The 12,463-nt window shown below is 44.0% G+C and overlaps 1 protein-coding gene across 1 annotated transcript; it reads right to left on the bottom strand.

Moving 5' to 3' along the window:
* Positions 1 to 758: 758 nt before the first annotated feature.
* On the bottom strand, positions 759 to 11,199 carry LOC116546900 (U3 small nucleolar RNA-associated protein 6 homolog). Its single transcript, XM_032273016.1, has 6 exons — positions 10,985 to 11,199; positions 9,360 to 9,444; positions 5,166 to 5,207; positions 4,757 to 4,849; positions 2,502 to 2,549; positions 759 to 1,677 (listed from the first exon to the last, which is right to left on the bottom strand). Exons 1-6 carry the CDS (start codon positions 11,074 to 11,076, stop codon positions 1,573 to 1,575), a joined length of 465 nt encoding a protein of 154 aa, XP_032128907.1. The 5' UTR covers positions 11,077 to 11,199; the 3' UTR covers positions 759 to 1,572.
* Positions 11,200 to 12,463: the final 1,264 nt, after the last annotated feature.

The following is a 12,463-nucleotide window of genomic DNA, read 5'->3' as shown; positions in this document are numbered from 1 at the left end:
TTATTTTTTGCTCTTTTCTCAATATTTAGAGAAATTCTAGGGCCAGGCACAGTGGCTCACGCCTGTAATCCCAGGACTTTGGGAGGCTGAAGTGGGCAGATTGTTTCAGGCCAGGTGTTCAAGACCAGTCTGGCCAAGATGGCGAAACCCCATCTCTACAAAAAATACAAAAATTATCCAAGCATGGTGATACACATCTGTAATCCCACCTACTCAGGAGGCTGAGACATGAAAGTCACTTGAACCCAGGAGACGGAGGTTGCAGTGAGCCAAGATCACACCACTGCACTCCAGCCTAAGCAACAGGGGCAGACTTTGTCTCAAAAAAAAATTAAAAATTAAATAAATTCTAATTCATAATTTTCTCTAAAACTCTGTCCTTCTACATGAGAAATTAACTCTAAATTAACATTCTAGCTATTTCCCTAGAAACTTTAAATATGTCAGCTATCTTACAAAACAAGCAACATTGCTTTTGTCAAAAATGATACCTGGGGCCTGGCGCAGTGGCTCACGATTGTAATCTCAGCACTTTGGAAGGCCAAGATGTGCGAATCACCTGAGGCTGGGAATTCGAGACCAACCTGACCAACAATAGAGAAACCCTGTCTCTACTAAAAATACAAAATTAGCTGGGTGTGGCAGCACGTGCCTATAATTCCAGCTACTCAGGAGGCTGAGGAAGAATTGCTTGCGCCGGGGAGGCAGAAGTTGCAGTGAGCCGAGATCGCACCACTGCACTTCAGCCTGGGCAACAAGAGTGAAACTCTGGCTCAAAAAAATAAAAAAACAAATTACACCTGGTTGGTAACCACACCTGGAATAGGAGGGTCAGCAATGGTGGCAAGCAATTGCTTTGGGCTTTCCTGAGCATGTGACTCCTAAAAGTGAGCATGACCTTTCTAGGATCCGTAGAAGCCATGGCCATCCACAGGGCTTCTACGCCAGTCTGGATCCCCTACCTACTGATATGATCTCATCCCCTCACACCTGAATAGTCACCTCAGGTACCAGAAACTGCTTCCATTCTCTTAAGAGCATTCTACGGAAAAAAAACATACCTAATCCTATCCTGCTATACTATCCTGAGTAAACTGGTGCTGAATGTAGTCTATTTGAGCCTTGTGTGGTATAAGATGTCTGATTAAGCATAATATCCTGAGAATAGGTACTGAAGCCCCTCTACTATAAAATATACCATTTATATATTATTCACAAGACAAAAGTCTTTCTCTTACAAAACATGAATCTACTCTGCACCAGCATTCTTCCAAAATTTATATTGATATTTTCCCTTTTAAGCTTCCAAAATTCCTCAGATTTGACTGCCTCCAAATAATATGTCCCTCAAAGGATTCCAAAGTTTATTTTATCATCATCTAAAAAGAAATACAGTCCTCTTGCCTGCAGATACAACACCTAGGACAGTAACTAGTATATAGTAGGCAGGGGTGAACTACTAGGCAGTTACTCGGTTAAGAAAAACTGCTGAAGCCAACTGCCTAAGCTCAAGTCCTCAAAACAATTTATCTTAGGTTCACCAAGCAAAATAAAATCCAAAATGGCTTGAGTCTAAATAAAATGCAGAAAAATTGACAAAGATTTCACTATACCTGGCTTGTTGGAATGAATGGCCAACATGGCAGAGAATACCTTGCTAAGTTGAGTTTTGGCAGCCTGGAAAAAAGAAAAATATTTCTACTTCCAGCACAGAGAAATCATTGATCTTACTTTCTAAGTAATATGTAGCCTAACTTTACCAACTGTAAAATCCTATGGAGCATGACATGCTATTTCTAGGGACATATCAATAAACACAGACCCTCCTAATTTTCTACCTCAACTAAACCACTAAACACTTTAAATATCGTTTTAAAAAGATTCAACTGTGCCGGGCACGGTGACTCAAGCCTGTAATCCCAGCACTTTGGGAGGCCGAGGGGGGTGGATCACGAGGTCAACAGATGGAGACCATCCTGGTAAACATGGTGAAACCCCGTCTCTACTAAAAATGCAAAACATTAGCTGGGCATGGTGATACGTGCCTGTAATCCCAGCTACTCAGGAGGTTGAGGCAGGAGAATTGCCCGAACCCAGGAGGCGGAGATTGTGGTGAGCCGAGATCACGCCATTGCACTCCAGCCTGGGTAACAAGAGCGAAACTCCGTCTCAAAAAAAAAAAAAAAAAAAAGATTCAACTGAACAAATATACATAAAAATTATATTCTTTTCAATTGACTTGGAAACTATTTTTTTTTCTTTTCTTTTATTTTCTTTTTTTTTCTGTTCTCTGAAGGAATGAATTGAACCAAAAACTTGGAAACTATTTATAGTCATTCAGATATCCAATGTTATATTGACGTTCAGCCTTCTTGGGTTCTTTTCTCACATTTTAACCCTACACTTCAGGAAAAAGCATGGGGTTCAGCAATCTGGCATGAAGCTTAAATGGCAGATTAACAAAAAGACGGTAAGAGGAAGCAAGACATGGCTTTACTCACCCACTTCTTACAAAAAACCACATAGGAGAGCCAAAGTTGAACATCATCCTGCAAGAAAAGCAATGCAGTAAGCTACTTGAATTTGACCTTTATATATAATATACCTTTATATTAATTAATTTTGATAAAAACCAGATTTCTTGATGATAAAGTAGAGTACTGTGGAAAGAAGAAAAAAGGAAAAAAAAAAAAAAAGATTTCAAGCTGGGTGCAGTGGCTCACACCTGTAATCCCAGCACTTTGGGAGGCTGAAGTGGGCAGATCACCTGAGGTCAGGAGATCAAGACCAGCCTGGCCAACACAGTGAAACCCCACCTCTGCTAAAAATACAAAAATTATTGGGAGGCCAAGGTGGGTGGATCACTTGAGGTCAGGAGTTCAAAACCAGCCTGGCCAATATAGTGAAACCCTATCTCTACTAAAAATATAAAAAAATTAGCCAGGCGTGGTGGCAGACACCTGTAACTCCAGCTACTGGGAAGCTGTGACAGGACAATCACTTGAAACCAGGAGACGGAGGTTGCAATGAGCTGAGATCATGCCACTGCACTCCAGTCTGGGCAAAAGAGCAATGCTCCATCTCAAAAAAAGATAATTAGCCAGGCATGGTGGTATGTACCTATAAACCCAGCTACTAGGGAGACTGAGGCAAGAGAATCACTGAACCTCGGAGGCAAAGGTTGCAGTGAGCCACCAAGATCATGCCACTGCACTCCAGCCTGGGTGACAGAGCAAGACTCCAACTCAAAAAAAAGAAAAAAAAGCCGGGTGCAGTGGCTTGGGCCAATAATCCCAGCACTTTTGGAAGCCGAGGCAGGTGGATCACTCAAGGGAAGGAGTTTGAGACCAGCTTGGCCAACATACTGAAACCCTGCCTCTACTAAAAATACAAAAATTAGCCAGGCGTGATGGCTTGTGCCTGTAGTCCCAGCTACTGGGGAGGCTCAGGCAGGAGAATTGCTTCAACCTGGGAGGCAAAGGCTGCAGTGAGCCAAGATCATGCCACTGCACTCCAGCATGGGGGACAGAGAGAGATTCTGTCCCAAAACAAACAAACAAACAAACAAAAACCAGATTTCAGAAGATTCAGTGTGTTACCATAACCCTCAGCCTATCTGGCTCTTTCTCACAGAAGCCTTAGATCTTTTAACTATGAGAATTCAACCTTTCCCCCAACTTCTACTCACAATGCTCCAAAAAAACTGTTATCTATCCAGTTTCGTTCAACGTAGTTCTTAAAGGATCTCAATCTGGGATAGCAATATAAAATTTGTCATTCCCAAGAATCCAAAATACTTCTCATATAATATGTCCAATTCCAAAGACTCCTATAATTCCAGCACTTTGGAAGGCTGAGATAGGCAGATCACTTGAGCCCAGGAGTTGGAGACCAGCCTGAGCAGCATGGCGAAACCCTATGTCTACCAAAAATACAAAAATTAGCCAGGCATGGTGGCACACACCTGTGATCCCAGCTATTTGGGAGGCTGAGGTGAGAGAATCGATTGAGCCTGGGAGGCAGAGGTTGCAGTGAACCGATATCACTCTAGCTTGGGCAACACAGTGAGACTCCATCTCAAATAAAGAAAAGAAAAAGGGGCCGGGCGCGGTGGCTCACGCCTGTAATCCCAGCACTTTGGGAGGCCAAGGTGGGCGGATCACGAGGTCAAGAGATCGAGACCATCCTGGTCAACATGGTGAAACCCCGTCTCTACTAAAAATACAAAAAAATTAGCTGGGCACGGTGGCGCGTGCCTGTAATCCCAGCTACTCAGGAGGCTGAGGCAAGAGAATTGCCTGAACCCAGGAGGCGGAGGTTGTGGTGAGCCGAGATGGCGCCATTGCACTCCAGCCTGGGTAACAAGAGTGAAACTCCGTCTCGAAGAAAAAAAAAAAAAGAAAAAGAAAAAGAAAAAAATAAATGAAGTTTCTGGGGTATTGCCCCTACATAACCATTTATCTTATGGCTTTAAGTCTTCAGCGTACTTACTGATATATACAAGTATCTTCCAAATGTCCCACAGGTGTATCAAATACACTGTTTTCAGCACTGTCTTCACAGAATAACTATAGGGTAATAAGATCAATTTTCTTACCGGTTTGTTAAGTGGCTCAAAAAATGTTTTGAGCAATGATACAATCATTAGAATAAGTATAAAGATAGCCAAGATAAAAATAAAAAACAGCATATGAATACCTAACACAATACAATCAATACATATTTCACATCTCTTAAAGATTCCTTGATCACTTACTTTCCATTTTGCTGAGGCACGTCGGAAAACACCTTGTACCCGGTGTACAATAGAATTCTCAATCTCATCCTTCTTAAATGAATATCCAATGCGCTAAAGGGGGGATAAAAAAACAAAGCCTCAGCTGAATCACATTTGTCCAAAACAGCATTCCCACTTGACCACTTAACAGTACTGACGAAGCAAACAAATAATTACAGATATCCATTGTAGGCAGATCACCACAGAGTTTTCTCAACACTAAATGTCTCCCAAACACAAGTCCTAACTATACAGCCATACTGCTGTATAGTTCTGCTGTATAGTTCTTAGTGCACTGGATTTTTTTCCAACTTCTGCTGTATAGTTCTGCTGTATAGTTCTTAGTGCACTGGATTTTTTTCCAACTTCTAGAAAATCTTCTACTTACTGTTCTTCTTCTCTGGATCAGCTCCAAAAGATTTATTTCATACTATGAAAGAAAAACGTACAAAAAGATAAGATAGAAAAACTAAAACCTTGTAAATACAGGACACACATTTAGTTAAAATCATAAAGCAAAAATCGAGAATATAAAATAAAAAATAATATGCTATCATAAGTACAATTTACAATAAAATCTAAAATTCACTTAAAATTCACTTAGCTATAAATCTTACACAGAATCATTAAGAAGCTTATAATTATATGCTTCATTTAAAAATTATTCCATGAGGCTGGGCACAGTGGCTCACAACTGTAATCTCAGCACTTTGGGAGGCCAAGGCAGGTGGATCATGAGGTCAGAAGTTCAAGACTAGCCTGACCAACATAGTGAAACACCGTCTCTGCTAAAAATACAAAAAAATTAGCTGGACGTGGTGTCGGGCCCCTGTAATCCCAGCTACCCAGGAGGCTGAGGCAAGGAGAATCACTTGAACCTGGGAGGCAGAGGTTGCGGTGATGTGAGATCACGCCACTATACTCCAGCCCGGGTGACAGTGTGAGACTCCATCTCAAAAAAAAAAAAAATTATCCCATGAAATTGAAACAGAGTTTCGTTCTTGTTGCCCAGGCTGGAGTGCAATGGCACAATATCAGCTCACCGAAACCCCACCTGGGGGTGGTGTGTGCCACCACGCCCAGCTAATTTTATATTTTTAGTAGAGACAGGGTTTCTCCATGTTGGTCAGGCTGGTCTCGAACTCCTGACCTCATGTGATCCACCCGTCTCAGCCTCCCAAAGTTCTAGGATTACATAATCCATGAAATATTTTAAGCATACAGAATACCCCATGCAGCTACAATACAGCTACAGTACATCTAAACCTACATTGTACTACATTTGCTTCAAATCTTTTTTAGAAATAAAACAGTTCTTTTTTTTTTTTTTAAATAGAGACAGGGTTTCACCATGTTGGCCAGGATGGTCTCAATCTCTTGACCTCGTGATCTGCCCACTTCAGCCTCCCAAAGTGCTGGAATTACAGGCGTGAGCCACCGCGACCGGCCATAAAACAGTTCTTATAAGAATGAAGCTTCCTATGTATCCATCTCTGATTCTACTCTTCTTCCCCTCCAGAGGCAGCAATTACCTGGACTTTCTTATCATTCCCAAACATGACTTTGGACGTTATAATAATGTCTTGAGGCCGGGCAATGTGGCTCACACCTGTAATCCTAGCACTTTGGGAGTCCGGGGTGGGTGGATCACCTGAGGTCAGGAGTTCAAGACCAGCCGGGCCATCATGGTGAAACCCCATCTTTCTTTCTAAAAATTTAAAAAAATGATAATAATAATGTCTTGAATGCTTTTAAATTTTACATAAATGGTATCATGCTACATCCATCAATAAATATTTTTGGGTTTTTTTTCTTTTTTTTTGAGATAGAGTCTTGCTGTCGCCCAGGCTAGAGTGCAGTGGCGCAATCTCGGCTCAATGCAACCTCTACCTCATGGCTTTAAGCAATTCTCCTGCCTCAGATTCCCAAGTGGCCTGGGAAGACCCCATCTCTACAAAAATAAGAAAATTAGCCAGGCGTGCTGGCACAAGCCTGTAGTCCTAGCTACTTGGGGGTCGAGGCAGGAGGATCACCTGAGCCCAGAAGTTCGAGGCTGCAATGAGTGATGGTCATACCACTGCACTCCAGCCTGGGCAGGAGTGAGTGTTTTATCTGAAAAAATGCATATATATATTTTTTGATATAATATGGTCTTTGCTCATTTTGAGTGAGCAATCTATTCATAGAACTTCTTCCAAAAACAGTATCTTAGCCAAGGTTCACATATTGTTTGTTCAGCTGTCTTTTTAAATCTAAGCTCAAAATTTCTAGTCTTTTTTTACTTTTTTTTTTTGAGACGGAGTTTTGTTCTTGTTGCCTAGGCTGGAGTACAATGGCACGACCTTGGCTCACTGTAACCTCCACCTCCCAGGTTCCAGGGACTCTCCTGCCTCAGCCTCCTCAGTAGCTGGGATGACAGGTACCCACCATCACACCTGGCTAATTTTTGTATTTTTAGTAGAGACAGGGTTTCCCCATGTTGGCTAGGCTTGTCTCAAACTCCTGACTTCAGGTGATCTGCCCACCTCAGTCTCCCAAAATGCTGGGATTACAGGCATGAGCCACCACACCCAGCCAAAACTTCTAGTCTTACAGACATTTCATCTTGTTATTGGTTCTTTTTGAATCCTGATTCCATCATCCAATATATTAGCTATTTTCCCCCATCAGAAAATTGGTCTGCCAAGTTTTATCTTTATTCAAACCATCCATGCATTTACAAGATGAAAAACTCTTGCAGCACACCTCTTTGCAAGTAGATAGACAACAGATAAACAAGCAGTAGCTTTTCAATAATCTCTTTTTTTTTTTTTTTTTTTTGAGATGGAGTTTCACTCTTGTTACCCAGGCTGGAGTGCAATGGCGCGATCTCGGCTCACCGCAACCTCTGCCTCCTGGGTTCAGGCAATTCTCCTGCCTCAACCTCCTCAGTAGCTGGGATTACAGGCACGCGCCACCATGCCCAGCTAATGTTTTGTATTTTTTAGTAGAGACGGGGTTTTACCATATTGACCAGGATGGTCTCCATCTCCTGACCTCCTGATCCACCCGCCTCGGCCTCCCAAAGTGCTGGGATTACAGGCTTGAGCCACCGCGCCGGCCTCAATTATCTCTTATCATCAAATTCACTCTCCTTTATCTTGTTCACCAAGAGGCAAATCTCTTGCTGATGTCCTGACAATTTGTCTCTGACAATCTCTGATCTACTAACCCAGTAGGAAAAAAAAAAGAAAACAAAAAGAAAGAAGGGCCGGGCGCAGTGGCTCACGCCTGTAATCTCAGCATTTTGGGAGGCTGAGGCAGGTGGATCACCTGAGGTCGGGAGTCCCAGATCAGCCTGGCCAACATGGTGAAACTCTGTCTCTATTAAAAAAAAAAAAAGAAAAAAGAAAGAGGAGGGAGAAAGTAAGTTCAGTTTGGCAAGAACTAAAGTCTCAGTGGAGTAATTCTACTCCCAATGATCATCTGTACTCCCGTTCAGAAATATCTATCTAATAAACACTTCCAGAATTTTGAAAAAAAATTGATGTTAAGCTCATCATTCTAAAACTGATTTTAAATTTGTGAAGGGATGGGAGGCTGAGGCAGGAGAATCACTTGAATCTGGGAGGTGGAGGTTGCAGTGAGCAGAGACTACACCGCTGTACTCCAGCCTGAGTGACACAGAGAGACTCCATCTCAATCACTCCATCAGTTTGTGAAAATATTAAAAAGTAAGGCTGAGGCCAGACATGATGGCTCACACCTGTAATCATAGCACTCACTTTGGAGGTCGATGAAGGTGGATTGCCTGAGGCCAGGAGTTGGAGACCAGCCTGGCCAACATGGCAAAACCCAGTCTCTACTAAAATTAGCTGGGCTAGGTGGTACACGCCTGTAATCCCAGCTACTGGGTAGGCTGAGACTTGAGAATCACTAGAACCTGGGAGGCGGAGATTGCAGTGAGCCAGATCGTGCCACTGCACTTCATCCCAGGTGACAGAGCAAGAAAAAAAACAGCTAAGGCTGTGCCCAGCGGCTCACAAACACTTGTAATCCCAGCATTTTGGGCGTGGGCAACATGGTGAAACCCTGTCTCTACAAAAGAACACAAAAACTAGCCAGCCATGGTGGCAAACATCTGTAGTCCCAGTTACTCGGGAGGCTGAGGAAGAACGATCACATCAGCCCAGGAGGTGGAAGCTACAGTGAGCCATGATGGCCCCACTGCACTTCAGTCTGGGTGAAAGGTGAGACACTGTCTCAAAACAAAGTAATGAAATTATTAATTATTGGCCAGGCATTGTGGTTCACACCTATAAGCCCAGCACTTTCAGAGGCCAAGGTGGGTGGATCCCTTGAGCTCAGGAGTTCGAGACCAGCCTGGGCAACATGGCAAAACCCAGTCTGTAACAAAAAGTACAAAAAATTAGCCATGCATGGTGACATGCACCTGTAGTCCCAGCTACCCAGGAAGGCAGAGGTGGCAGTGAGCAGAGAATGTAGAGATCACACCACTCACACCACTGCACTCCAACCTGGGTGACATGAGTGAGACCCCCATCTTACCAAAAAAAAAAAAAATTATTAATTACACACTTACTTGAACATAATTGATAAAGTCTTCCTTGAAAAGGGTTCTTCGCTGGATTCTGTACTCTAGATCGGAAGCCTTCTTAATGATAGCCCTGAGGAGAAAGCCATTTAAGCTTCACTTGAAAACAGTAAAACTTAAATCAGTTTGAGTTTATTTTTAATATATTTACAACATACTATTCAAAACACAAAATTTCTAGAGTTATGTTTCATAAGAAAGTATTCTTTTACACCATTACTTTTGTGTTCTTAACGGTATCTGGATTTTTTTTTTTTTTTTGAAACGGAGTCTTGCTCTGTTGCCTGGCTGGAGTGAAGTGGCAGGATCTTGGCTCACTGTAACCTCCGCCGCACAGGTTCAAGCAATTCTCCTGCCTCAGCGTTCTGAGTAGCTGGGACTACATGCCCACACCCCACACCCGGCTAATTTTTTTGTATTTAGTAAAGATGGGGTTTCACCATGTTGACCAGGATGGTCTTGATCTCCTGACATCATGATCCTTCCTTCTCAAACTGCTGGGATTACAGGCATGAGCCACCTCGCCCGGCCCAGTATCAGGATGCATTTTTAAACTTTCAGGAAAATCATCTTAATCAACTCCCAAAACCAGTGACATTCCCACCAGCAAGCCAAATACAATTAAGAACTTAGTACTATTTATTTACGTATGGTATTAATAAAGACTTCTTTTACTCCAAGTTCAGGTCACTTAGGTTTTAATAACAAATCTCTCAATTCTAAAAGAAAAAAAAATCTATTTCCTAAATTCTCCTTTTCTGAGTTCTCAACATGTAAAAATTTTTTTAATAATCTGAATTATCTCTGCCTTAAAAGGCTTATTACTACAAAGGACTTAGGGAGAAGATTCCGCATCCTCAGCTAAGGAGTGAACACATGACATGGGTATATTAGGAGATTTTAATGCAAGATGTGCAAAAGTGTCTTTAGTAACAATAACATTTACTGAGTGCTTTCTAAGGGTCCACACTGCTATGTTCTGCTTCATTAACGAATGCTTACGTTGAGGCTCTGAGTCACATTACTAGATTCACAGATGGTGCAAAACAAAGCAACAGTCACAGAAGGCCATTTAAAAACTATTTAACATAATTTTACCAGGCTACTGAATGCCTACTCTGTGCCAGGCGCTGTGGTTAGGCTCTGGGGTAGCATATGAAACTAACTTCAAGGGTCCTCACCTTCAACTGTAGTTAGGAAAATTTATCCACTCCCCCTGGCTCCCACAGCACTTTATTCCCATCCCTAGAGTAGTACACGCTACTCCAGTCAACTTACAGTACACTGTCATCAAAATATTTGTCTCCCTCACCACACACTGCCCAATTAGCTCCTAATGAGCAGGAATCCTGTGTTTATCACCTTTACAGCCCCAAGACCCGGCTCCATGAAGGGCTGTCAGTATGTCTGATGGGTAAGTAGACGGACGTATAGCCTTGCGACGGATGAGAAATTAATTCTGGACATCATCGAAACCAGGAAATGGGCTTCCACCACGTTAGGAAAAATAAACACAGGTCGAGCGTCCCCACACCTGGCCCCTGCCACACACTCCCAACCTCCCCTCAGCCCGCCTCGCCTCAGCTCTTCCCCTCTCCCCAGCCCTTTCTCACTTAATCTCCGCATGACTGAACAGTCCAATGCGCTCCAGCTGTTCCAATTCCGGGAGCCGATCTTCTATGCGTTCCTGAATTATCTCTGCCATGAGGTCCGAACTCTACAACCCGGTGGAGAGATTCTCGACAGCGAACACCCGCAGGAAGCGCCCAGTCCGGAGATGCAGCCGTACCCTGCGCGCCCGACGTAATGTGCTCCCTAGGTCCCGCCTTTTCCGCTTCCGCCGCCTCCGCCGCGGGGGAAGGCCCTTTGGCTTCTACAGCGCAGTTCCCTCCCTGTGGCCGATTGCGGGATTGCAACGAAAACCCCTCCTGGTCTTGGGCTGGTCGAGACTTAAGCGTACTGAATTTAAGAGCCGGGGCTAGACGCGGGGCGGGGCTACGTGCGCTCTGGCCGCTAGAATTGGACCGCTAACAGGAAAAGCGGCTCCGGGTATGGTGAGACGGGCTACCTGGGCCTGAAAGGGGCTGAGATGCATTTTCTGCAGAATATTGTCTACTTTCATTGTGCTTCCAATCCCACGTCCTCACTTCCCAACACCAAGAACAAAAAAAAAAAAAGCGAAGAAGGAGGATACTGTACAATTAAACAATTTTGAAGGCCAGGCGCGGTGGCTCACGCTTGTAATCCCAGCACTTTGGGAAACCGAGGCTGACAGATCGCCTAAGGTCGGGAGTTCGAGACCAGCCTAGCTAAAAAGCGAAACCGTCTCTACTAAAATTACAAAAATTACCTGGGCGTGGTAGCACGCGCCTGTAGTCCCTGCTACTCAGGAGGCTGAGCCAGGAGAATCACTTGAACACGTGAGGTGGAAGTTGCAGTGAGCTCAGATGGCGCCACTGCACTCCAGCCGAGGCGACAGAGCGAGACAGCGTCTCAAAAAAAAAAAAATTGTGTTTTGAAAGTCAGTCAAGAAACTCATAGAGGGCCCAGGCACAGTGGATAACACCTGTAATCCTAGCACTTTTGAGAGGACAAGGCAGGTGGAGTACCTAAGGTCAGGAGTTCGAGAACAGCCTGACCAACATGGTGAAACCCTCCCTCTACTAAAAATAAAAAAATTAGCGGGGCATAGTGGTGTGTTCCTGTAGTCCCAACTACTTGGGAGGCTGAGGCAGGAGAATCACTTAAACCCAGAAGGCAGAGGCAGCAGTGAACAAAAATGCGCCACTGCTCTCCAGCCTGGGCAACAAGAGCACAACTCTGTCTCAAAAACAAAGATAGGCCGGGCGCGGTGGCTCAAGCCTGTAATCCCAGCACTTTGGGAGGCCGAGGCGGGTGGATCACGAGGTCAAGAGATCAAGACCATCCTGGTCAACATGGTGAAACCCCGTCTCTACTAAAACTACAAAAAATTAGCTGGGCATGGTGGCGCGTGCCTGTAATCCCAGCTACTCAGGAGGCTGAGGCAGGAGAATTGCCTGAACCCAGGAGGCGGAGGTTGCGGTGAGCCGAGATCGCGCCATTGCACTCCA

Source organism: Sapajus apella, unplaced genomic scaffold (genome assembly GCF_009761245.1).
Source record: "Sapajus apella isolate SASKATOON/1434 unplaced genomic scaffold, GSC_monkey_1.0 scaffold1635, whole genome shotgun sequence".
NCBI lineage: Eukaryota > Metazoa > Chordata > Mammalia > Primates > Cebidae > Sapajus > Sapajus apella.
This window is presented reverse-complemented; position numbering and strand designations above follow the sequence as displayed.